The sequence below is a fragment of the Bos grunniens genome, chromosome 18 (genome assembly GCF_055505025.1).
Source record: "Bos grunniens cultivar Pamir isolate PY7600 chromosome 18, Bosgru_T2T1.0, whole genome shotgun sequence".
Lineage (NCBI taxonomy): Eukaryota > Metazoa > Chordata > Mammalia > Artiodactyla > Bovidae > Bos > Bos grunniens.
The window spans coordinates 43,990,434-44,017,815 of NC_141182.1; the positions used below are offsets into that span (position 1 = coordinate 43,990,434).

The window sequence follows — 27,382 nt, forward strand, 5'->3', positions numbered from 1 at the left end:
TTTCCTGAAACCCTCAAATTTCAATGGTAAACACGACGGCTCAACCTGCATTCCAGGAGCTGCCTGCGTGCCTGTCTCAGGGGACCTCCACCATGAGCAACTGGCCCTACAGGTGGAGCCGGGGGTCGGCCACGCGGCCTGACGGCAGCAATAGGGAATCCACAGAAACAGGATTGTTTCTAAAGGAAAATCATGAATGCTCAGGATCTCAAGACGCTCTGCTGAAAGTCGAAGTCCCCAGTTGGGCACTTTTTAATCTCCTGTCTTTTTCTGACTGCAAAACACCATAAACAGTGTCAACAGATAACAACTCAGGTGATTCTCAGGTGGTGGTGGGGAGAGCCCACCAGGACGGCAGAGGGACTTCAGATTGGGTCAAGGTCAGAGACTCTGGGGGACCCACCCTGGGGTGGGCCAATGTGTGTGTGTGGGACTTGGGGCTCACTAGAGGAGACCCGCCCAGCCCGGGTGTGGGAGCCAAGGATCCAAGGGCGAGAGGCCCCAGCAGACACGCCTAGCATCTGCTCCCCAGGGCACTCTGCTGCACCAGGGGGTTGGGGTGACAGCTGTCTGCAGGTTTACTCGTGCCCTGGGGCACATTCCCCCTCCCACCAGCTGGCCAGGAGGGCGGAGCACATCAGAACCTTAAACTGCAGGGAAACCGAGGCTCTGAACACTGGCCTGGCAAAGTCACGAGTTGGGGCCAGCAGCTGGAAGCCCGGAGATGGGCTCGCCTGTGCTCGCTCCGGCACTCGGCCTCAAGCGCCTCAGGGTTGTCCCACTTTCACCGTGTGGCTGCCACCACTGCTGCGGGTTTGCGTCCTCCGCGGCCGGCGCGCAGGCAGGCCTGGGAGTGGAACCGCGTGGGGCCATGGCCCCACTTCACCCGGGGAGCAGAGCATTCTTACTTGGGGTCCTTGGAGGCAACAAAGGAAAATGGTCTGTGGTTTGTTGATTCAGAAGGACCAGGAATGGCCTGAGCAGATGGGAGAGAGCCAGGGGCGTGGGGACACAGATTCCTGGGGGCCACCACATCAGAAAGAGACCTGCAGCAGCACCCCCCAGGCAGAAAGTGCTATGAGGCTGTGCAGGACTCAAAGGAAAACAGAAATTAAACTATTTAAATAGCCAGGAAGCCCACAAGAGCACACCAAATGCTGGAGTCATCCGGAGCAGTGAAAACAGGCCCCTTCCCCGGGGCAGGCATGACTCCTGACCAAGTTCTCAAAAACAAAAACACGGCAGGCGGGGGTGAGCACCCCAGCCAGTCTGGCTTTATTGTTCAGCTTCTAGAAACCTTCGGCTGGATTTTTTTGTTTTAAAATCATCCACTTTCTGGAGAAGGAAGTGTACACCCAGCCAGCCAGCTCCATCCTGCCCAGCGATGCTCGGGCATGGGGCTGACATCTATTTTTGCACTCTCAGTTCCCCATCTTTCTCTGCCTTTTTTTTGTTTTTAAATCTCCCTCGGAGAGTTCCTACATATATTAGTTATTCAGATTTCAAGTCATTCTGGAATCCAGGGATGAAAACCATCGCTTTTATAAATCATCTCCCCCAGCTCCTCTGTGTCCACTCCGTCCGTCCTCTGAACGCAGGCTGATGACGGAGAATTCGCTCATACTTTGGCTCAACAGAGAACACGAGGAGCCCTCCTCCCAGCTGCCTGGGGACACCCACCGGGGACCCTACCATCTCTGGCCGAGTGAACACGTGTGATAATCTAAGCCATCTGGGGAGGTATTACACATCTCCAAGCAATATGCTGGTGGCTCATTCCTCACATGTGTTCATCTGGTTCTATTTCTGGCTTGGAGGAGAGGTTCTGTCTTCCGCTGGCTCCTCCCGGGCAACTTCAGGCCTGGGCTACCTGCCACCATCAGCCCACCCAGGCCCTCCTCAGGTCCCCTCCATCCCCTCCGCCCTACCGCCCCACCGCAGGCAGAAGACCTACGAGCTGGTTCGGCCTCTGATATGAGGCCTGGGAAGAGTTTTGGTGGGGGGACTCTGTGGTCTTTACAGCAAGGTCACTGTGTACACAGGCTGCAGCTCTGGTTTACTCCCCAGGGCTGTGGCCTCGCTCTCGGCTACCTCTCACCCAGACAGGCACAGTGCACACATGCCCACGCATGTGCACTCACTTGTACATCTATTCACCGCAGCGCACCATTTCAGACCCCGACGTGCACCCGCCCCAGTCGGCGTTCTGGACCAGGCTGGGGGATTTCTGAGCTGCAGGAATCTCCTGCTTCCCCTCCAGACCTCAGCCTGAGACAGAGAGGAAGGTGAACTGGTGACTTTCCCACTGGTGGTGGCCACAGAAGGCCCACAGGTCACCCACTGGCTCCCAGCCAGACCCTCCGTGCGATGCCGAGCCCTGGGATGAAGGCCTCCACTTGGAGCTCTGGGACTGACTCCCCAGGCCGACCTCTTCCCACTGCCTTCTGGGCGTCCCTGCTCTCCATCCCAGCCACGGGACAGCTGCTCCTGTGGGGCCCAGGTAGACAGGAAGTCATCCAGGCAACCAGCCCCAGGAGCCCAGAGTCGGCACATGCTGCGGGCCTCCCGGTGTCTGGATGGAACTGCTGTCACCTTTCTGCGGAGGATGTGGGGAGATGCAGAGCCCAGTGTGGGCCACGACCCCAGGAAGAACGCGGTCCCCGGCCCCGTGTGTGGGTGGGACCCTGGGGCTTGCTGCCGAGTGGCCTCCCCGGGGCCGGGGGAGGCAGTGAGTCGGTGTCACGCGCACAGCACATGCTTCGTTCCACTTTTCGGTAAGCAGTGTCCCATGGTGTCTGCGAGCACCCTGGCTGACCGGACTGGGGCTTCCACACTGTGGGTTGTGACGTCAACCATGTGGGATGCGGAGGCAGCAGCAGAAACAGACAGCACGGGGCGGATCCCATGGTGAGGGCGCTTGGTTACTGCCTGGGTGTATCTGCTTGTGTGGTACTGGGTTAGAATGCAAAGGCTGCTTCAACCCAGATGGCAGGCTGAAGGCCACGGCCACGGGTCTGGACAGATGGCTCACCAGGGCCTATGCCCTTCTGAGAGTGTTCTCTTGCCCCCAGGACTGGGGCATGTCCCAAAGACTATCAACTCCTCAGGATGGGGCTGGCTGGTGACTGTATAGCCCACCAGGCTCCTCTGTCCATGGGATTCTCCAGGCAAGAATACTGGAGTGGGTTGCCATTTCCTTCTCCAGAAGTGTCCTCTAAGAAGACAGCAAAGTCGGGGGAGTGGTGCCCTGGGCTGGGCTTGGAGGGAACACTTTTTCTCTAAAGCTGACCAAGGCTTCAGGCACCAAGACAAGGGAGGACTTGGGGACCCCTCATTGCGGCCCCTCTGCTAGCTGGGGAGGAGACCCAGGCATGACTTGTCTGCCCCCAGGAAGCAGCACACAGATGCCAGACACATATCAGACCAAGGGGTCCCCAGGAACAGGCAGAATTGTTCCCACTCCTGCCAGAGGAGCCCCAGAAATGCCAAGGGGACTGTTTGGGCCCCAAGTGAGCAGCAGGCACCCCAAAGCCTGTGTGTGTGTGTGGGGGGGTGGATGTCCGTGATGGAGATGCAGGTTGTAGCCCCAGGCTTGGTGTGATGGAGGGGCAGGTGGTGGGGGGAGTTCCCCAAGCAGTTTAAACTGATGTCTAGTCCACATCAAACCTGTGGAATGATCAGGGGACTAACTGGAGAGCAGGGCAGACAACCCACTCCAGTGTTCTTGCCTGGAGAATCCCACCGACAGAGGGGCCTGGTGGGCTATACAGTCCATGGGGTCACAAAGAGTCAGACACATTTGAAGCAACTTAGCATGCTGAGTCGGAGAAAGCAATGGCAACCCACTCCGGTACTCTTGCCTGGAGAATCCCAGGGACGCAGGAGCCTGGTAGGCTACAGTCCATGGGGTCACTAACAGTCAGACACGACTGAGCGACTTCACTTTCACTTTTCACTTTCATGCATTGAAGAAGGAAATGGCAACCCACTCCAGTGTTCTTGCCTGGAGAATCCCAGGGACAGAGGAGCCTGGTGGGCTCCCGTCTGGGGTCGCACAAAGTTGGACACGACTGAAGCGACTTAGCAGCAGCAGCAGCATGCTGAGTGGCTGCTGAGTGGGGCTGGGACACGCCTCTCCCCAACTAACCAGGACGGCCTCCGGCTCCCAGGCCCCAGAACACAGAACACACACAGCCAGCAGAGATGAGCCTGGCCGGCTGGCATGTCCTGAAACAACGCTGCCCTCTTCTGGCCAGTGCTGGGAGGTCCGGCTTGCCATCCACCAGCCACATCCTGCCTGCAGCTGGGCAACCCAGGCCTGAGCATGCTTCGACTGGGGCATCTAGAAGGTTCTGAGGGAGGCCACTGGGCTCCCTACCCCAGGAACCAGCACCCTGCCTCCTAATCAAATGGTAGGAGGAGGCAGTGGCAGGTGAGGAGGGGGTGTCTCAGCTGTTTTTCAAATCAGAGCCCAGTAGAGGCAGACCCTGGACCCTCCCCACCTCTGCCCCCTGAGGTGTGCCTGCTGCGCCAAGGGGGAGGCAGGGAGTCTAGCACAAGATAGGGTCCAAGTCTGAGTACATGGCTTCCTTGGGGACAGTGGCACTCCCTGGCCCGTGCGCAGGGCACTAGCCCTGGGTGCCTCCACCCGCCATGGAGACTCTGGGAGGGAAAGCCCAGGTGGGTTCTGGGAGGACGGGGCAGTGCTTGAGGGCTCAGATGATGATGACCTCGGCCACAGCCAAGGACGATTGAGCACGGTGAGGACGATGACCTCACTGCCACAGGCTCGGGGCTGATCTGGTGGGGAGGGGTCTTCCGGGGCGCCCACCCAGGAAGGCTTCTGATGGCTTCAGACACGGTCCCGTGTGAGCTTGGGAAGGGTGTTCATCAGAAGTGCACCACACTTCTGGGACCGTGTTTTAGAAGGTCTGCTTGCTTTTGCCTTAAAATAAAAACAAAGCAACTAAAGGCTTAGGAGGGCAGCGACTTGGTGATGGGGTTCATGGTGAGCCCTGAGGGCCACAGCAGGAAAAGGGCTCTCAGAGGCGACAGATAAGCCCCGGGTAGCCCCACAGGAGGCTGTGCGCCTCTGAACCAGCCAAGAGGGAGGCCCGTGGGGACCCGAGGCCGCATCAAAGTCCAGTCGTTGCTCCCCCCACACCTTCGGATCCATGCAGAGCAAGCCTGGCCTCATCCAGCTGAGATAAACGGGGGTGGGTGGGGCTGGTGTGGTGTCAGGAGTGGTCCTCAAAATCCCCTTCTCAGCTCTTGGGTGATGCGTCTGACATGGAGTAAGAACCAGCGCATCTAACATACAGGCCCCGATTTCCTGGCCCAGCTCCCAGGCAGCACCTGGCATCGGAAGGACAGAGGAGTGGAATGCGGCCCTGGCCAGCTACATGCCCCACACGGCACACGCCTTTAGGACAGTTTAGGGGCTGAAAACACAGAGCAGGCAACCACGTGACCCGAGAGTTGTGTGAATAAACCGGCCCATCTTGTGCTCCGCTGGGGCCTCTTGCCTCCAGTCTCTGTCCGGAAGCACTGCTGGGAGGCGGGCCTCGGGGCACAGGCACGCTGCTGGCTCTAGGAATTCTGGTGTGTAGCAGCAATCCCACCAAGGCCTCCTGTACAGGCTCCATGCTCACCCTTATGATCAGTGAGTCCTCCCGGAGCTGGGTGCTCTCACCCACAAAGACAGATGGAGAAACTGAGGCTCAGAGGGGTGATCACTCAGCTGGGGGGAAGGGAGCAGGCATTTGAACCAGGGACCTTCTGTGCTCATCGCCACACATCTGGGGCTGGAGGGAGAGGGATGCCCTTTGGCATCCACTCCCCACCTTCTCCAGCAGAGTCCGACTGCCTTGGATCAGCTCCTGGCCCCCAAACAGCCCATTCCTAAATGTTAAATACCTCTGGGGCATTTTCGCCTGACATCAAGGAACTGAGACCCACAGCGTACCACATGACGGGCACCTGGAGAACAGTCACGGCTGAGAGAGACACTCAGGTTCAGGAAAAATTCTACACCAGGCTCATATTTTGGTTTCATACCTTACGATGAAGTGCTGTGACTTTTATGTTGGGATAACAGAGTGATTTATTATTTACCGAACACAGTAGGCGCTCGGCAGATCAATTTCAATAAAACAATGGATTATAAATGCCGCCAGCAATCTGGCAGTAGCAGTAATCAACAAAACATGTTGTTCTAAATGCTGCATAATAAATTGACTATAATAAACTCATAATTATTCTACTGGCTACATTTCAAAGTTAGCACTAGAAAAATAAAATCGCCCATTTGGGCTTGGCATTAACATCTGTGGGATTCTCTGGATCACTCCTGACTCTCAAGTGGCAGGCGACTCGGGTGCCACACGCTGCCCAGAAGGGTCGGGGACACAGCGTCTGGATGTATGGAGGCCTGGTGCACGGTGCCCCTAGTCAGCCAGGCCCCAGTGCGCCAGGCGCCCCCAGAACACAGCTGGAACAAGCCTCTCAAGGGTGAGGACTCTCTTGGGACATATAGAGAGAGAGGAGAAGCAACCACTTCCTCTGGGCTATGTGAACTCACAGAGAAGACAGACTCGGAGCCACACGGCCCTGGCGCAGGACCCTCCACAGGGACAGCTGTGGCTGCTTGTGCGACCGGGGCTCTGCCTGCCAGGGGGCTGGGTTCCCACGTCCTGGCTTGGCCAGGAACATGCCGCAGAGTCAAAAGCTTTAGGACACATTCTAGGAGGCATGAGTCCCTGAAGACACCAGCTGGTCTCCCTTTGGGGCCACCAGTGACCCAGGGGGCATGCCCCCCGCACCCGCTCCCCCTGTTTCCTTAGTCTCCAGCTGAGTCAAGTTGGAGGCAGCTGACCCCTCCCCAAATCCCTCTGGCTTTGCACTTGGACGCTCCTTCTGTCTCAGTGGCTCCGCTACACGTGGTGGGGGGAGGGGGAGACACCCACTTCATGGGATCAGAGTGAGAGGATCTACATCACGAGTGGCACCTTGTGTCAGGCAGGGCCAGAACCCCATCCAGGCTGCTGCACGCCCTTGACCCCCACCAGGAAGGGCTTTAGACTCTCTGGGGGTGCAGTGAGCAGTGAGCAGGGTTGCCGTGACCTTTGTGACCATGCTGGTGTCCCCCTCTGCGTGCTCCTGTCGCTCCGTCTGTGGGCTCAGGCCCTGGGAGCGTGTGTCCACCAGCACTTGTGGTCCTGACACGTCCCCGCCACTGCCCCGTGCAGGCCAAGTGCTGCATGCCATCTCCACCGACAGACAGTAGACTGAGGCTCAGAGAGGGAACCCGGAGGCTTTGCTTCCTCCCAGAAGCCTGAGGGGGGCTCCCGCCAACAGGGTCCTGAGCCAGAACATCCCACCCAGCTACTGACCCCAGGCGAGTGGACACCGCAGCCAGTGGCGCTGGGGCGCCCTGGGGCAGGGGGCACCCTGGGCTTGGGTGGGTTTCTGAGAACACTGGGCAGTGACAGCTCGGAATGGGCTGTTTCTTGGCTCACATCCCCTGATGGCTGTGGGCGAGGCCCCCATGCGCAGGTCCCCCAACTCCCAGCCTGAGGCCGGGTCCTGGCCGGTGTGCAGGCATGACCAGAATACCAGAGCGGGGCCAAGGCCTTGCGGGGCGGCACGTGCGAACCGAGGCGGATGAGGTACTGGTGGGAAGTGGTGGGGAGGGGCTCAGCTGCCTTAGCAGCAAGAGGGAAAGGACCAAAGGACCAGACAGGGCAACGTGCCACCTGATGCGAAGAACTGCCTCACTGGAAAAGACCCTGATGCTGTGAAAGATGGAAGGCGGGAGCAGAAGGGGACGACAGAGGATCAGATGGCTGGATGGCATCACCAACTCAATGGACTTGAGTTTGAGTAAACTCCGGGAGTTGGTGATGGACAGGGAGGCCTGGCATGCGGCAGTCCATGGGGTCACAAAGAGTCGGACACGATTGACTGAACTGAACTGAGGTCAGTGTGCACCAGCTCTCAGGCCCACACCTGCAGGTTGGAGGCCAAAGCGAGATGACTCAAGGACAAGACAGGAGGCCCCATGGAACTTGTGGCCTCTGCGTGGCTTTCAGCCTCTGGCAGCCTGGGCTGGCCCTGCCCGACGTCTGGGTGGTGGAGAGTACGGGTGGGGAATACAAGTGCCCATGAGCTGAGGACAGGGACGCTCCAGGTCAGTAGGGTGCCCATGGCCCCTGCCAAGGCCAGAGGGGCCGCCCAGAGGGGAGGGGTGTATGCCCAGTGGAGCCCTACACACTGGGGGTCTGGAAGCAGAACCACTGGAGGGTTGGAGGCTGTGGGTCCTGCCCACATCTGCTCAGTCAGGAATCCGTGAGGAGCGGTGAGCACGTGGGCAAACAGTCCTGAGGGCCAAGCACCCCCTCTAACCTCCTGAACGAGTGGCCGCTGGTGCCAAGGAGTTGTGAGGCAGGACCTGGCAGGTTCAGAGGGCAGGGGACTCCCTAGGGGTCTCCCTTGCTCCAAACTGACGTGCCCACCCCCCCCAGCACAGAGCCGGAGACGCGAGCGTGGTGGGTGCTGGGTCACAGGGCAGGTCCTCCTCTGAGGTGGGGCCTTACTCTCACAGCACTTGGCCCCTGCTCCCCTCTCAGGGCTTCCTTGGTCCTGGAGAGGAGATGATATGGAGGACAAAGCTTTGGCAGAGAAGTCTAGACCCAGAGCAGACCCAGGGACCGTGCTGTGGCCAGCCTTTCCGGGCTGGAACTGAGGGGCCCCCATCAGCCACGCCTGGGGTTGGGTCCCACCTGGCCCCACCATTCACACACCAGCCAGGGGAGCTGGGGGCTGGCCCCACTCACCACATGTCTCCGTCTTGGATGGTCTTGTCGTTGGGGGCCCCAGCGTGTCCGTAGTGCAGCACGGCCGAGTTCTCACCACTGCGGAGCATCAGGGGCAGGTCAAGAGCCCATTCTCACCCAGCAGGCCCCAGGGGCTGGCGCCCCAACCCCCTGCCCCGTGGGCAGTACCATCCACCCTGCAGCAGAGGTCTAGGGCCAGGTGGACCCGGCCCATAGCCTGAGATGGGGTGAGGGGCACAGTGGCTGGCGTCCTGCAGCCACAAAGCTGGTGGCCAGCCTCTGGGCTCAGGATGGGGCCACCTCAGCTGAGTGCTGCTCAGCTAGGTGCCCTTGGGGCTGAGGATGTGGGCCTGATGTGGGAGCAAGGGCCTGCAGGCCAGGGGAAGGGACCCCAAGGAATCCGGGTGTCTTGGTGGCTAAAGGGGGAGGGGAGGCCCAGTGGGAAGGGCGGGGACTATGTCGGGGCTGCACGGAGATTGGCTGGGCCGGGCCAGGACCACAGCCAGGGAGCCAGCGGCTCGCCACTCCGCAGCTTGAGAGCGCTTCTCTAATGAGCGATACCTTTAAGAAAAAAGGACTTTTAAGTCTGTCCAAAGGAAAAAAAAAAAAAAAAAAACCACCTGGGTATAATATTTATGGCCCCGTTTGGGAGTCTCAGGAATCATAAAAGTAGAAATAATGATTTTTCTCTCTATCCACCAGAGAAGAACATTTCCAAGGACTGAGATGTTCACATGTATTATTCATGTGCCAAGGACGTGCACGCCAGCAGAGCTGCCAGCTCCATCCTGGCTGGGCAGAGGCCTGACTCTCTGACCCAAGGGGAGAACACAGGGAGATGAGATGGGGTGAGCCTGGGGGCCCCCATGGTCAGGACGTGTCCCTCAAAGACACACAGGCCTGCACTTTCACAGCTGTGAGCTGCCCCATATGCATGGTCACTTCTACCCTGGACCTGCAAGCACACTAGCCAAGTGCACAGGTCACACACACACACACACAGAACCCCCTCCCCCCAGCCACGTCACACATAAACACACCTACAGTAACAGCCCCCATGGCAGAGACCCAGACCCACCCACGGCTGTGTTCCCACACAGCCACACACTCACGCATGCACACACAGCCACACACACACACACACACAACCACAGCCTCCTTCCCTGATACACCTCCCTCCACACACCCTGCACACAGAAGCCATCAGTCTGAGGACACGGCTTGGTCCCCACATGCTGAGAGCTGCCAGTGTGGAGGAGGAGAGGAAGGCTGGGCCGAGAAGGAGCCGCCAGCAGGAGATGGGATGGGAGGGCAAGGCAGTGGTGGGCTGGCTCCCCTCTGCACCCTGAACTGCCCAGGGCAGGCAGGAAGCAACCTCCGCTCCCAGAGCCTTAGGAGCGGGGAGTGACTCCCAGGCTTACGAGGTGCCGTGGGCAGGGGAGCAGACAGGGGCATCTAGGCCGGAGGATGGTGGGGTCCCTCACTCTCCCCCAACCCCCTCCCTCCATCATCCCCACGTGGCCCAGGTGGCTGCTTACCTGCCGCAGATGCAGGTGTAGGAGCTATGGCGCATGCCGCCCCGGGAGTAGCAGTAGTGCTCGAAGAGGCTGCGGGCGAAGGAGGACGGGTCAGAGTGGGGTCATCAGAGTACGTGCGCCCCGCACCCGCGTGCAAATCCTCAGCCCAGGCCTTGCTCGGCTGCGCCCACAGGAAGGCCTGAGCTCCCCAGCGTGAGTCAGTGGCTGGTAGCCTGGAGGCCATGGGCCACTGAAGCACAGAGGTCAGCACAGAGAGGGAGCAAGGCTGGGGGAGCTGGCCACTTCCAGTGCCAGCCTTTCAGGCCCATCGGGAGGACAGGTCTGGTCCTGCGGGGAGACAGGCTGGGGGGGCCCCCTGTTTCTGCAGGGCTGGAGGAGGCATGTCCCTGCGACTCCCTCCTCCAGTGGTCACATCCTTCCCCCACCAGGAGGGGCTGGGTGCACAGCCAGGGAGGGATGAGAGCTCTCTGGGTCCCAGTGCAGGACCTGCCCGGGACCCCGAGCCTGACCCTGGAGGCGGGGGGGGGTTGTGCAGGGGAAGGAGAACAGGGGCTGCTGGGCTCTGGCCTGGGGCTGGGGCTGGGGGGCAGGTCGGTGTGTAGATGAGCAGGGCTGGGTGGGCTCCAGGGAGGGGAAGAGAGGCAGAGTCTGGGGGCAGGCGCCGACCAGTTGGTCCCCTAGACAAGCTCCCTCCCTGAGCTGAGGAGGCCAGGAGCAAGGTCTGGAGGGAAGATGAGAGCCCAGAGCAGGTTGCTGGCAACTGGAAGCCCGCCTCCAGGCTGAGCCCAGACACACTCAGAGCCAGTGGAGGCCTCCGGGAGCTCGGCTGTCAGCAGAGCCCAGCAAGGGCAGGAGTGGAGGGGTGAGGGAGGTCAGAGGATGAGCCAGCCTCACCCTGTCCCCCTGGGGCAGATCCTGGGGGTGACTGGTGGACCAGACTTGCCACATCAACAAACGTGAGCAGTGTTTGGAACCCTCGGGAGACCACGCTGCCCAGGGCTCTGCAGAGGCCAGGCCCCTGACCCTTCCCCTCACCACACACCCTAGGACCTGAGCAGGTTAAGAAATTGTCTGGGCAGGGGCCTCAGTGTGCCAAGGGCCCCATCTCTACAGAACCCAGCTGGGGAAGGGGGTGACACTGGGGGGCTGCCCTTGCCCCCTCCCTGAGGCCTCTCACCAGAGCTTGGGCCCAGCCTTCTGGATGGCCCCAGTTGAGAAGCAGGTCCAGGCGGACCCCACCCCACCCACTGACCACCAGTGCGGGGGAGACCGACCACGGGGCTGTGCTCAGAGCCCCAAGGCCGCCTGTGGGCACGCTAAGTGGCAGTTCTGCCCTGCATGTTCTGGGCCTGTTTAAGAGAATGTCTGTGTGGAGGAGTCTAATCTTCAGGCACTGTAAACACGAATTATGTGTAATTGTTATGATTGGGTATAAAATAGTTGTTATGCAGGAAGGGTTCTGCTCTATTCAGTCAGCTTTCAGACTGGCTTTACAAATCTCACAGGATAATTGGGTATCTGCAAGTGAAATATTTCCTCAACACAAAAGAATCCAGGAACTGCCAGGGAGGTGAGGAAAGCCGTGTGAGGTACCAGCCGCCCCCGCAGTCATGGTGGGAGTGCTCAGGCGGCTGCTGCCAACTCAGCCTCCGTTACTAAGGCCACAGGACAGCTGGGCCAAGCCTGGGCCCCACGGCGGCTCCACATGGCCTGCCAAGATGCTGGGGCCTCAGACACCGGGACTCCGTGCAGCTGCCCACCAGAGACTGGGGGATGCTGACAGGCCATGGAGCTGCACGGTTCCCTGAGCCTTGGGGGACAAGGCCCTGCCCAGACAGAAGCAGGTCAGGGGGCAGCAGCTGCTCTCCGGGTGATGGGGAGAGACGGGGACAGGCAGAAGGGCGGCAGATGAACAAGCCAGAACCTGCTAGAGCAGCCTGCGGGAATGGGGTGGCACGGGCTCCCCCACCTGCTCCCAGTCTCAGCAGCGGGGACTGTCCTGCCCTGTAATCTACTCGATAGAAACAGCCTTCATCGCACGCTCAGGCTCCCGCTTAAGTAAAAAAAGCCTTTTAGAGTAAACGCACGGCTCACGGAAGTGCCAGACTCAGGAATGGCCGACCCAGTTTTCATCAGCTAACTGCAGCCGGGGTTGCCTCTGCCAGTCACACGATTCCACACCCGCAAGAAGAGCTGCAAACACCAATGCTGGAAATCCAGTCTCCGGCAAAAGGGCTTCAGTCCTTCACACTGGACTCCAGCACCTGATCTTGTTTCAGGTGAACTTGTCTGAAGTGACACAAAAGCCACCCCATGCTCTGGGGGCATAACAGATACAGTAGGCCCTGTTTTGGCTCACACCCCTCAGGGACCCCTCTCCCCAGGACCTCAGCCCTGGCTGTGGACATGCAAAGGTGCCCACATTCTGGGGCAAGTGCTGTGGCCCAGGGCCCAAGTCTTAACAATTTTCTGATTTTCAAGGGGTGGGGATGGGAGGAGGCTCCAAACTGGGGCTACAGGCTCGACCTGAGGCTCCTGAACGGCCTGGTCAGAGCTCGGTGGGAACGGGTCTGGAGGACAGATCGCAGCAACAGCAGAGCCACCTTGGTCCCCACGGATGGCTCCCAGACCAGGTGGCAATGGGAGGACGCTCTGTAAAGACCCACTCGATCTTTACAGAAAAGAGGGCAAACTGGGAGCCAGCTGCCGCAGGGGCCAACTGCTGATGATGCACGTCCACGGCTGAATCCGGCTGTGAGCTACCACTGAGCCCATCCGCAGCCACGGTGAGATGAAGGCAGAGTCTGCAGCCAGAAACCCTCTGACCCCCAACCCGCAGAGCTGGAGATTAAATGTGAGAAGCAGAGCCATGTCCACAGGACAAGCAGAGAGGTGAGGCCAGAAGAGGAAGCTGCCAGTCTTGTGAGCCTGGAGGCCTTGGCATTCGTTGCCACATGGGGACAGTGAGGAGACCTCAGGCAAACCAGAGCTGGGGGCCAGAACTGAGCTCTCCTGTGACATAACACTGGGGGCAGGGCAAGGATGCACCCTCTGCAAAAGGATGGACTTGGAGAAAATTCACCAGCATCACAGGATGCAGTGCAGAAGTGTTCCTGGGCTCTGGGAAAAACAGTGAAGGTTTCCTCAGAATTCGCAGCATAGGTCTGTCCTCCACGGGGTTCAGGTTCAAGGGTGAAGGACTTGCGTGGTTTTGGAAACCCTGAAGCCAGGAAATCAACAAAAAACTTAGTCCCTGACCGGTGATACCTGGAGCCAAACCAACAAAGCCAAACTTGTTGGCCGCAGCTCTACTCAGGCAGGAGAGCACACATGTACGGACATACGTGTACATACATGTAAATACATGTACCCACACATATACTCACACACAGGTATGTATACACAATGCATACACTGAAGAGGAACTCGGAATCTGAAAACAGTCCACAGGAGTCGTCAGACACTGCAAGCAGCAGGCTGAGAAGCAGTCCCCCCCGAATTTCCAATAACAGAGCAAACAGCAGGCTAAGACCTCCCCTGGCACCGATGCAGCCCCACCAGGGACAGAGGACAAGCCCTGACCAGACTGGGGCCACTGCTGCCTTTACCACGACCCGGCACAGGCCCAGCCATCGAGAAAGACCCAATAGCCTCCTGCAGCCTTTGGTGTTTCCAACCATCCTTCGAGGGGAGGAGAGGGTTTCCGACTTTGCCAATGAGGAAAATTGCGGGTCAGCGTGGTGATGTGCTGTGGTCAGAGAACCTCTTGAAGGAGTCCTGTGAGCTTGGAGTCCATGCAGGGCTTCTGACCCTGATGCCTCTAAACCTCAGGTCTGTCAGTGATGGGGGCGCTAGAACAGCAGCTGCCCGGGCGGGGCAAGGCCCTCTGCTCTGGCTGATGCTGCACTGGGCCTTCCAGGGCTCTGGATGCATCTGTGCAGGGAGCCCAGATGGAGTGGGAACGGGTCTGCCAGGACACAACCCCAGGGACAGTGCCTGAGGCCGGCCAGTGGAAACCAGGAGCTGGCGCTCTGGAAGAGGCCCCTGGGGTGCGGAGACCTTGGAAAAGGAGAACCAGCCGACTAGAGGCAAGGAGTGTTGCAAAGATGGCTGTGGTCAGGGCAGGAAGCAGGGCCGCATCAGGGAGAGGCCACTCTTCCTCCCCCAGAGAGAGTGGCCTTATCAAGGTATGAGATAATTAGCATTTTAATTGGGTAACTGGGAATTCTGAATTGCCTATCTTGTATGAGGCATGACTGAAGACATAACATGACATTCAATTAACAAATATTCCCTTTTATTCTTGACATGCTCGATTAGTTGGAGTTTCTGAGTTCCTCGACATCAATTCCTGGATAAAGCACTATATCCTCTCAGCTGTCAAAGCCCTGGCTGCCTCAGACTGCTAATCATCAACATATATAGAGTCGGCATATACACATATGTGATTTTAGACATTTTCTACACAAAAGAAAAAAAGAATGACAATCGCCCATAATCTTCTCCCCGCAAAATCACTTCTATCACATGTTTTGTTGAACATCTTTTCAGACACTTTTAAACACAGAAACACAGATTTTTAAAATAACAATTAACTTCCACCTACAGTGGAGTAGACCCCAGTTCAATTCCTCGGGCGGGAAGATCTGCTGGAGAAGGGATAGGCTACCCACTGCAGTATTCTTGGGCTTCTTCCCTTGTGGCTCAGCTGGTAAAGAATCTGCCTGCAATGCGGGAGACCTGGGTTCGATCCCTGGGTTGTAAAGATCCCCTGGAGAAGGGAAAGGCTATCCACTCCAGTATTCTGGCCCGGAGAATTCCATGGACTATACAGTCCATGGGGTCGCAAAGAGTCGGACACGACTGAGCGACTTTCACTTTCAAACTTTATAAAAAAAAGTTACCTTTTGACTGAAGTCTGACACACACAGAGAAAAGGACAATCATAAGGGCTAGGCACAATGGCCGGCCACAAAGTGAGCGTCTCTGTACCCAGCACCCAGAGGCCCTGGGTCTTCACACCCATGGGAAGCCTGACTTCCAAGACTGTGGGTTAGCTTCTCCTGTTTCTGAACTTGATGTAAATGGAATCAAACAGCAAGACCTCTGAGTCTGGCCTCCCCGGCTGCTCCACGTCACGGGTGAACCAACCCCCAACAATGAGTCATGGTCACTTGCTCCTTCTCATCGAGGGCAGTGTTCCGCCCGGTGAGTGTGCCCCACTCTGTTGCTGGGCATTCCTGTTGTTTCCAGATCGTGGCCATCATGAATAGTGCTGCTGAGAACATTCTCACGCGGTCTTTGGGGCACATGCACACATCCCCGTCAAGCACACAGCCAGGAGCAGAAATGCTATGTGTTGCTGGATTCTGTGTAGGTCCAGTTTTAGCAGATAAAGCCAGTCTTTGCAGGCAGCTGGATCCATGTGTTCACTGGTGTCTTCCACTTCATACCTGTGCACAGAGCCCAACTGACCTGAAGAGGATCCCAGCGGCCCCACTCAGGCCAGGATGAGGGCTGGAGTGTCGATCCCAGTCAACAGATACATGTCTACGCGACTGTCTCCGTGACAAGAAGCTGACACTCCCCCCAGGGCTCGCCCCTGGTGCACCTTCTCTTGCCTGGGACACGCTGACAGTGGCGGAGCTGGAGCCCCTGCTTCAGCCCTCACCCCCAGAGTGCAGCCCTTTAACAGTGTAAATGGGCTCCCAGGACTCCTCTGCTCAGACCCCACCTTCCCATGAGCAATCCACTTCCCTTTCGTTCCTGAGTCTCGGCTCACGTTCTCAATATGCCTCCTTGCTACTCATGGGACCGTCAGCCAAGCTCCCACCGCAGGACCACCAGCCGAGCCCTGTTTTTTCTGCCTGGAACATCTGGCCCAGAGGTCTATAGCTTGCTCTCTCTCCTTTAGGCTTCTTCATGTCTCCTCCTCAAGGACACCTGTCCTGAGCTCCCTGGGGGAAAGAACACTCTTTCACCAGTATCCATTCCTTCATCCATCTTTGCATCCCTCCATCCTCTCTCGCCTCCTGCTAGGCCAGCTTTTGTCTGTTCTGTTCACTGTAGAACCCCCAGAGCCTGGAATAGTGCCTGGAACACAGGAGATTTTCGTATAGCTGTTGAATGACTGAATAAGTAAGTGGCTGTGTGAGCAGGAACACAGCCTATAATTTACTTAACTCACTTCACGCTGTTAGATATCTAGGTTGCTTCCACCTCCGTGTTATGATGGACACCCGTGGCCATATGCCTTTTTACTATCTTCGGGCTAAATTCCTAGAATTCCTGATCATATGCACAGTAGTTTTGATCTCAGGGAATGTTCTGCCAAACAGGCCCCAGAAAGCTCATGAGGATTTCCAGGGTCCTGAGCCATGTACCATGGGGCCTGTCGGCCACTGGACTGAGAGTCTGGCAGGCAAAACAAACAGGATTTTGCTGTCTCATTAACTGGCAAGTTTGAACATGTTTACATGTTTATTTACTCATATTTATTCCTTCCATTCATTTAGAAAACTCAACGTTGGGCTTCCCTGGTGGCTGGCTCAGTGGTAAAGAATCCGCCTGCCAATGCAGCAGTCATGGGTTTGATTTCTGGTTTGGGAAGATCTCACAGGCCACAGAGCAACTAAGCCGGTGTGCCACAACGACTGAGCCTGTGCTCTCGAGACCAGAAGCTGAACTACTGCGCCCACATGCTTCAACCACTGAAGCCCGGCACCTGGAGCCTGCGCGCACAACAGGGAGCGCCACCGCAATGAGGACCTCGCGCGTTCCAGCCGGAGAGTAGCCCCCACTTACTGCACGAGAGAAAAGCCCACGCAGCACAGGCCCAGCCACAGCCGATAAATAGGTAAATTACTTTAAAATAAAAGTATTTTAAAAAAGAAAACTGAATGTTCACCTTTTCCTTACTGATCTTCAAGGGATTTACATATGAAGATTTGGACCATCACCTACGTGGCAAGGGGCTGGTTCTGACCCTCTCCAGCACCTTCTTTGTCAGGGAGAATGAGGTGCCTGGGGCAGGACATGACTGGTTCCCAGGATGGTGACAACACACAGGAAGAAGAAACCCTGGATCCCCACACCACACGGCTCAAATGGGATAGTCCAGATCTATAAATACATTAGCCCTCAGAGTCAACAAGAGAGCCTGACGTGCAGTACTTGGATGCAATCTCAAAGATGACAGAATGATCTCTGTTCATTTCCAAGGCAAACCATTCAATATCACAGTAACCCAAGTCCATGCCAAATACCAAAGAAGCTGAAGTTGAAGTTGGTTCTAAGATGACCTACAAGACCATTTAGAACTAACACCATAAAAAGATGTCCTTTTCATCAAAGGGGACAGTAATGCCAAAGTAGGAAGTCAAGAGATGCCTGGAGTAAAAGGCAAGTTTGGCCTTGGAGTACAAAATGAAGCAGGGTAAAGGCTAACAGAGTTTTGCCAAGAGAATGCACTGGTCATAGCAAACACCCTCTTCCAACAACACAAGAGACAACTCTATTGGACATCACCAGATGGTCAATACCAAAATCAGATTGATTATATTCTTTCCAATTGAAGATGGAGAAGCTCTACAAAAGCAAGATTGGGAGCTGACTGTGGTTCAGATCATGAACTCCTTAATGCAAAATTCAGACTTATATTGAAGAAAGTAGGGAAAACCACTAGACAATTCATGTATGAGCTAAATCAAATCCCTTACAGTTATACAGTGGAAATGGCAAATAGGTTCAAGGGATTAGGTCTGATAGAGTGTCTGAAGAACTATGGATGGAGGTTCGTGACATTGTACAGGAGGCAGTGATCAAGACCATCGTGAAGAAAAAGAAATGCAAAAAGGCAAAATGCTTGACTGAGGAGGTCTTACAAATAGCTGTGCAAAGAAGAGAAGCAAAAGGCAAAGGACAAAAGGAGAAAAGGAAAGATATACCCAACTGAATGCAGAGTTCCAAAGAACAGCAAGGAGAGATAAGAAAGCCTTCCTCAGTGATCAATGCAAAAAATATAGGAAAACAATAGAATAGAAAAGATTAGAGATCTTTTCAAGAAAATCAGAGATAACAAGGAAACATTTCATGAAAATATGGGCACAATAAAGGACAGAAACAGTTTGGACCTAATAGAAGCAGAAGATACTAAATAGAAGTGGCAAGAATACACAGAAGAAGTATACAAAATAGACCTTCATGACCCAGAAAACCACAATGGTATGATCACCCACCTAGAGTCAGACATCCTGGAATTCGAAGTCAGGTGAGCCTTAGGAAGCATCACTATGAACAAAGCTAGTCGAGGTGATGGAATTCCAGCTGAGCTACTTCAAATCCTAAAAGATGATCCTGCTAAAGTGCTGCACTCAATATGCCAGCAAATTTGGAAAACTCAGCAATGGCTACAGGACTAGAAAAGGTCAGTTTTCATTTCAATTCCAAAGAAAGGCAATGCCAAAGAATGTTCAATCTACCCCTCAACTGCATTCATCTCACACGCTAGCAAAGTAATGCTCAAAATTCTCCAAGCTAGGCTTCAACAGTACGTGAACCAAGAACTTCCAGATGTTCAAGCTGGATTTAGAAAAGCCAGAGGAACCAAAGATCAAATTGCCAACATCTGTTGGATCATAGAAAAAGCAAGAGAGTTACAGAAAAACATCTACTTCTGCTTTATTGATTCTGCCAAAGCCTTTGACTGTGTGGATCGCAACAAACTGGAAAATTCCTACAGAGATCGGAATATCAGAACACCTTACCTGCCTCCTGAGAAATCTATATGTATGCAGGTCAAGAAGCAACAGTTAGAACTGGACATGGAACAAAGGACTGGTTCCAAATTGGGAAAGGAGTACGTCAAGGCTGTATATTGTCACCCTGCTCATTTAACTTATATGTAGAGTACATAATGTAAAATGCCAGGCCGGATGAAGCACAAGCTGGAATCACGACTGCTGGGAGAAATATCAATAACTTCAGATATGCAGATGACACCACCCTGATGGCAGAAAATGAAGAGGAACTAAAGAACCTCTTAATGAAAGTGAAAGAGGAGAGTGAAAAAGCTGGCCTAAAACTCAACATTCAGAAAACAAAGATCGTGGCATCAGGTCCCATCACTTCATGGCAAATTGATGGGGAAACAGTGACAGCCTTTATTTTTTTGGGCTCCAAAATCACTGCAGACTGTGACTGCTGCTATGAAATTAAAAGATGCTTGCTCCTTGGAAGAAAAGCTATGACAAACCTAGATAGCACATTAAAAAGCAGAGACATTACTTTGCCAACAAAGGTCCATCTAGTCAAGGCTATGGTTTTTCCTGTGGTCATGTATGGATGTGAGAGTTGGACCATAAAGAAAGCTGACTGCCTAAGAATTGATGCTTTTGAACTGCGGTGTTGGAGAAGACTCTTGAGAGTCCCTTGGACTGCAAGGAGATTAAACCAGTCAATCCTAAAGGAAATCAGTTCTGAATATTCATTGAAAGGACTGATGCTGAAGCTGAAGCTCCAATACTTTGGCAACCTCATGCGAAGAACTGACTCATTGGCAAAGACCCTGATTCTGGGAAAGGCTGAAGGCAGGAGGAGAAGGGGATGCCAGAGGATGAGATGGTTGGGTGGCATCACTGACTCAGTGGACATGAGTCTGAGCAAGCTCTGGGAGTTGGTGATGGACAGAGAAGCCTGGTGTGCTGCAGTGCATGGGGTTGTAAAGAGTTGGACACAACTGAGCGACTGAACTGAACTGAACTTGCGGCACTCTTGAGCAAGTGAGAGCCCCCAGCTCTGGAAGGCCTTGGAAGAACCCTATAAACACAGGCACAATCTGCTAACTGTTCTCCGCCTTCCTCAGAGATCAACAGGGTCTGCTCTCATCTGACCCAATCTCACTAGTTTTTCCCCATGTCAGCAAGAATATCTTTCTTGGCCCCAAACCAAAAACTTCCCCTTTAAAAATGCACCAGGCCACCCTAGGAATCAGCCAGGGAGGCTCAAATTGCACGACAGGAAGAGGTGGAGAGACAGGATCCTTGTTCAGCAGGATCTAGAGGCCACTTTCCCTCCAAGGGAGGCCAGCACCCACTCCTCCCCTCCCCAGAAAGGCGCAAGGCAGGGCCGGCCTTACACAGAGAGAGGAGGGAAGGGATTTTCTTTCAGCTGGTGTTTCCCAAAGCATGACAAGGGTCCATGAGATGACATGATGGGATGGGGTACACCGATAAACACGTTTTACCCTAGGTTTTTATTTTAAAGTCACCTTCTACTTATGGCAAATTACACTGATAGGAATACAAAGCTTTCTTTTAAAGTATATTTCAAGAAAGAAGTAAGTCAATTATTAAGCAAATAATACAAGAACAGGGCAGAAGTTTTCTGAGGAAAAGCCTGTTTTTAGTTCTGGGTGGGAGGATGCCGTCCAGATGCTCCCCGTTCCCAGGTGTCCCCCAAATCTGCCGGCCTTTGGAAAACAGCTGGTGGGATGGACTCCAACAGAACCCAGGCTCTCACCCATGCCCCCACCTGCTCTTGCGCCTCGCTCAGCAGCCTGGATACCAGGTCACTGTGGACCCCGTGGACAAAGGCCAAAGGACAAACGGGCCCTCTGTCCTTAGCCCTGGGGGTACTGAGGGGGCTCAGGGAACAAAGCCAGCAAACTTGACTGCCGAGGGCCTCAGACAAGCAGATGCCAAGCTCTTATCACAATGCTCTGCTCCCTATCACGTGCAGGCTACTGAGAACTTCCCTTCAGCCCAGGATCCTGGCTAGAGCCTTGCTTTCCACGTTCCTTTATTCAACAGCTCCTCATCAGGCCGGATCATTGACGGAGCCTGGTCAGGGCAATGACCGTCTTTCGGAATGCCTACTCAGGACCACGGTTGCATGGCACATTGCATGCCACCTGGAGGCTGCCCTACTCCACCCTGCGGTATCTCTGGGGCACCATTTGCCACAACTGTCCCCATTCCATGAGTTCTCCTCCCATCCCCAGTGGAAAAAACAAAACCTGGAATCTTTCACCAAACAGGTGTTTCCTAAATACAAACCCTACGGGAGACAAGAGTCCTGGGTTCTGCCCAGTGCAGTCGGGATAGCATGCCTAGAGCAAGCCCTTCTTTCTGAATCCCTCTGGGCTCTGCTTTCTGAATCCCTCTAGGGTGCTACAGAGCCCAGTGCCACTTTATTTCCAAACATCAAATTTCTTTTTCAGCCTTACAATCTTAAAATATTTCATAAGTGTCATTTCAAATAGAAGTTTCTCTGGAAAGCACCATTTTATGTCAATGCCTTTCTCATGTCAAGCGCTGGCTCCCTCTCCCGCTCCCAGGCTCCCAGAAAGCACAGAGCCCAGCTTGAAGTCAAAAGAACCAGGAAGGGAGGCCTGGACACTGGCAGGACCCAGGCAGACCCTTGGTAGAAACGGCCCTTCCCAACCTGTGTGTTCTGGGGGAGCAGCATATTGACTATTTCTCCTTCATGCATCACAGACTTGTCCTGGCGAAGGGGGTGCGTGACTCAATGAAGTTATGAGCCATGCCATACAGGGCCACCCAAGACAGACAGGTCACAGTGAGGAGTTCTGACAAATCATGGTCCACTGGAGGAGGCAATGGTAAACTACTCCAGTATTTTTGCCACGCGACCCCATGAATCGTATGAAAAGGCAAAAAGATGTGACACTGGAAGATGCATCCCCCAGACTGGAAAGTATCAAGTATGCTCCTGGGGAAGAGTAGAGGGAAACTACTAATAGCTTCAAAAAGAATGAAGAAGTAGAAATGATGTTCAGCTGTGGATGTGTCTGGTGGTGAAAGTAAACTCTGATGCTGTAAAGAACAATGTTGCATGGGAACCTGGAATGTTAGGTCCATGAATCAAGGCAAATAAGTTGTGTCAAACAGGAGATGGCAAGATTGAACATGGACATCTTAGGAATCGGTGAAGTAAAATGGACAGGGATGGGCAAATTTAATTCAGGTGGCCACTATATCTACTACTGTGGGCATGAATCCACTAGAAGAGATGGAGTAGCCTTCAGAGTTAACAAGAGTCTGAAATGCAGTACTTGGGTGCAATCTCAAAAACAGTAAGAATGACCTCGGTTCATTTCCAAGGCAAACCAGTCAACATCATAATAATCCAAGTCTATGCCCCAAACACTCATGATGAAGAAGCTGATGTTGATTGGTTCAATGAAGACTTATAACACCCTCTAGAACTAACACCAAAAAAAAGATGTCCTTTTTATCACAGGGGATTGAAATGCAAAACTAGGAAGTCAAGAGATCCCTGGAATAACAGGCAAGTTTGGCCTTGGAGTACAAAATGAATCAGGGCAAAGGCTGACAGTTGTGTCAAAAGAACATGCTGGTCATGGCAAATACCTTTTCCAACAACCCAAGAGACAGCTCTGCGTATGCATATCACCAGATGGTTAATACTGAAATCAGACTGACTAGTTCTTTGCAGCCGAAGATGGAGAAGCTCTATACAGTCAGCAAAAATAAGACCTAGAGCTGACGGTGGCTCAGATCATGAGCTACCTATTGCAAAATTCAGGCTTAAATTGAAGAAAGCAGGGAAAACCACTAGGCTGTTCAGGTATGATTTAAATAAAATCCCTTGTGATTACACAGCGGAGGTGACAAATAGATTGAAGAGATTAGATCTGGTAGAGAGTACGTGAAGAACTATGGATGGGGGTTTGTAACACTGTACGAGAGACAGTGACCAAAACTATCCCAAAGAAAAAGAAATGCAAGAAGGCAAAGTGGTTATCTGAGAAGGCTTTACAAATAGCTGAGGAAAGAAGAGAAGCAAAAGACAAGGGGGAAAGGGATAGATATACCCAACTGAATGCAGAGTTCCAGAGAATAGCAAGGAGAGATAAGAAAGCTTTCTTAAATGAACAATGCAAAGAAATAGAGAAAAACAATAGAATGGGGAAGACTAGAGATCTCTTCAAGAAAATTGGAGATTTAAAGGAGACATTCCATGGCAGAATAGGCATGATAAAGGACAGAAATGGTAATGACCTAACAGAAGCAGAAGAGATTAAGAAGAGGTGGTAAGAATACACAGAACTATACAGAAAGGTCTTAATGACCTGAATAACCACAATGGGGTTATTGTCTAGAGCCAGACATCCTGGAGTGTGAAGTCAAGTGGGCCTTAGGAAGCATTACTATGAACAAAGCTAGTGGAGGTGACTGAATTCCAACTAAGCTATTTCAAATCTTAAAAGATGATGCTGTTAAAATGCTATACTTAGTATGTCCACAAATTTGGAAAACTCTACAATGGCCACAGGACTGGAAAAGGTCAGTCATCATTCCAATCCCAAAGAAAGGCAATGCCAAAGAATATTCAAACTACTGTACAATCGTGTTCATTTCACATGCTTGTATGGCTATGCTCTAAATCTTTCAAGGTAGGCTTCAGCAGTATGTGAACCAAGAAGTTTCAGATGTACAAGCTGGGTTTCGAAAAGGCAGAGGAATCAGAGATCAAATTGCCAACATCCGTTGGATCATGGAGAAAGCAAGGGAGTTCCAGAAAAACATCTACTACATCACTGACTACTCGAAAGCCTTTGACTGTGTGTATCACAACAAACTGTGGAAAATTCTTAAAGAGACAGGAGTACCAAACCACCTTACCTGTCTCCTGAGAAACTAGAATGCAGGTCAAGATGCAATAGTTAGAACTGAACATGGAACAATGGACTGGTTCAAAACTGGGAAAGGAGTACTTCAAGGCTGTATATTGTCATCCTGATTAACTTATATTCAGAGTACATCATGTGAAATGCTGGGCTGGATGAATCACAAGCTGGAATCAAGACTGCCAGAGAAAACACCAAAACCTCAGATATGTAGATGATACCACTCTAATGGCAGAAAGTGAAAAGGAACTAAAGAGCATTTTGATGAGGGTGAGAGAGGAGACTAAAAAAAGCTGTCTTGGAACTCAACATTAAAAAAACCCTAAGATCATGGCATCTGGTCCCATCACTTCATGGCAAATAGAAGGGGAAGAAGTGGAAGCAATGGCAGATTTTATTTTCTTGGGTTCCAAAATCACTGTGGATGGTGACTGGAGCCATGAAATTAACAGAGTTTTTCTCCTTGGAAGGAAAGCTATGACAAACCTAGACAGTGTATTGAAAAGCAGACATCACTTTGTTAGTCCCTCTGGTTTTTCCAGTAGCCATGTATGGATGTGAGAGTTGGACCATCTGAGTGCCAAAGCTGAGTGCCAAAGAATTGACACTTTTGAATTGTGGTGTTGGATGGAGAAGACCCTTGAGAGTCCCTTGGACTGCAAAGAGATTAAACCAGTCAATCCTAAAGAAAATCAACCCTGAATATTCATTGGAAGGACTGAGGCTGATGCTGAAACTCCAGTACTTTGGCCACCTGATACTTTGAACAGATTCACTGAAAAAGACCCTGATGCTGGGAAAGACTGAGGGCAGGAGGAGAAGGAGGCAACAGAGGATGAGATGGTTAAATAGCATCACCTACTCAATGGACATGAATCTGAGCAAACTCCAGGAGACAGTGGAGGACAGAGGAGACTGGTGTACCGCAGTCCACGGGGTCGCAAAGAGCTGGACACGACTTAGCAACTGGACAACAAGGGTTGACTATTTGGTGTGAGCTGCCGAGACCCCTCTTCTTGTGACCCTTTCCATCCTCACTCGGGACTCCAAACGTTATTTTAGGCACACTCAGCTGAAGGAACAAAGGAGGATGTTATGTATCACTTTGAAAGTCATCATCTGCTTAGGATGACAAATGGGAATTGCACTTAAGCTCTCCTTATAAAATGATCGGCCCTGGAAAGAGGAGGTGCTGCCTGTGGGGATGCTCGGCAAGCATGGGGTGTGGTCGGGGGTGGGGGGCAAAGGGGCCAGAGGTTTGGCCCGCGCACGGCAGGGGCCACACAGGTGCTCCCTCGGAAACTGATGAGTGGGGCTGCGGCCACAGCTCAGCACAGTGAGAACACGGCTGTCTCCCACCACTACAGCGCCCCCCGCTGTTCCCAATTTGCTCTGGGATGTCTGCTCGGGGCCCAAGGGGACAGGAGAGGTGACTTAAGAAGTCACTCCTGGGGCAAATAAGCCTACTAAGCCTGCCTACGGCCACAACAACCTGAAGTCTGAGCACCCCAGAGCCCATGCTCCACAACGAGAAGCCACTGCAGTGAGACGCCCGCTTGCCGCAAGTAGAAAAAGCCTGTTCAGCAACAAAGACCCAGCACAGCCAAAAATAAATAAAATAAAGATATTACACCCATAAAAAACAAACACAAAAAAACAACTCACTCTTGCGGTCTGAACCTTCCTCCCGCTGATGCCATCCCAGAGTTGCACGGCAGGCTCCTAAAAGCAGTCCTCTAAGCCCCATAAATTAAATATTTTGGTAACTGGAACCTATTTATCAATAGCTAATTAATAAGGTCCAAGTCCTGTGATGACAGAGTGATTGAAGTGTTTTTGAAATAATCCATTTTTAATTAAAATGCTACCCCTCTCTTGGTTTCTGGATAGATTCAAAAGAAAGCCTTAACAGATGTCTTGTTTTTAAATTTACATTATATAAAGCCAATAATTAGAAGAATTCATGCTTTTAATTATATTTTAATTATTCTTTGCCTATTGATGCAAAGTTAAATGATCTTTCTTCATGGTACTAATGCTGCTAACCAAAGCCAGTAGACTAGTAGCTGGTGTGAAATCCCCTTGCAGGGAGCTGGAGTGCAGCAGAGGTGCTTAGAGGAGCTCTTATGCCCTGGTCCTGGCAGACGGCAGTCTAATTCCAGCAAACTGCCTGGTGTGGAAGTGCTCTCTTGGTTCTGGGTCTCAGCGAGGCAGACATGCCAATTATGTGATAAGGGTCAGGGTTTCCCCTTCTGCTGCGCAGTCACGAGGCAGAAAAGCCCCTAGACGTCTGCGCTCCCTTCCCGGCACACCCTGCAAAGCATCTCACCGGAGCAAACTGCACGAGCCACCAGATCAGTCACCAAAATTCAGAAAAACTCATGAGAGCCTGGAGCATGAGGAAGAGGGGGCCACTCTGAGAGGCGTGCCTCCCCGTCCCAACACGCTGACCACCGCAGGGAGCATCTTCACCCTGCCCGGCCTGCCCAGAGCTCTCCTTCCTGGGCTCCACCTCCAGCACTGCCCCCTGCCAGCCGCTCGGCCCCCCAGGTCTCCTCTCCCCAGCACCACTGCAGCCTCTCCTCGTGCTTCCCTCCAGGCCACCTGGCTGCCCTGCTAGCCTTAACCAGGTTCTCTCAGGGCTCATCTGCCCACTCTGCAGCCTCCCCCTCCTCTCCCCATCACAAGCCCTCCACAGGTGAGCCTTTTCCTCCTCCTCTCCCCACCCCCTGCTCCCCAGCACGCCCTCATGGCTGGTAGTCTTGCACATGCCTGCATCACAGTGCCTGTCCTTTCCCCCTATAAGGCTCAGAGGGAGCTCCTAGAGGCAGGCCCAGGTCACCATGTACCCAAGGCTGGGCACAGTGAAGAGCACGCGGTCAGTCCCCATCTAGGGGAAAGGGTAACAGGTGGCATGGATGGTCAGCCCGCACATGCCTAATGACCAAAACAGAACATGCACACACACGAGTACACACTCACAGCCTTAAGCCTCGCCTGCCCAAGCGAAGCCCCGGGTGCAGACTTGGCCACATGTTTACCACTCCACTTCCTCTCTCTAGGCACGTTTTTCAGATTCCCTGCAGTTAGGCTGGGACCAAGGGCTGACTTGTCAATGGCGGTAGGAGGGGAAGGGACGTGTGCTGCTTCCTACGAGACTTAAGTGGATGCATGTTCTCCGTGCTCTCTCTCCCCTTTCAAAGGGGACAGAGTCGGACAATGCAACTGACCCAACACTTCTGGAGGAAGGCCACGGGGCCTGACCAGACCTCAGCATAAGCCAGAAACAAACTGTTCCTGGGCTAAGTCACTGAGATCTGGGGTTTTATTGTTACTGC

General features: G+C 53.5%; 1 protein-coding gene across 5 annotated transcripts in view; it reads right to left on the reverse strand.

The window, feature by feature from the left end:
• PEPD (peptidase D) overlaps nt 1-27,382 on the reverse strand; it is a 119,172-nt gene that overhangs the window by 14,231 nt on the left and 77,559 nt on the right. For all 5 annotated transcript variants that reach the window (XM_086349626.1, XM_086349625.1, XM_086349627.1 and 2 more), the window contains 2 exons: nt 10,373-10,441; nt 8,835-8,912 (listed from right to left, as the gene is read on the reverse strand). In XM_086349626.1, coding sequence (XP_086205752.1) covers nt 8,835-8,912; nt 10,373-10,441 — 147 coding nt within the window. The remainder of the gene's footprint in view (nt 1-8,834; nt 8,913-10,372; nt 10,442-27,382) is intronic.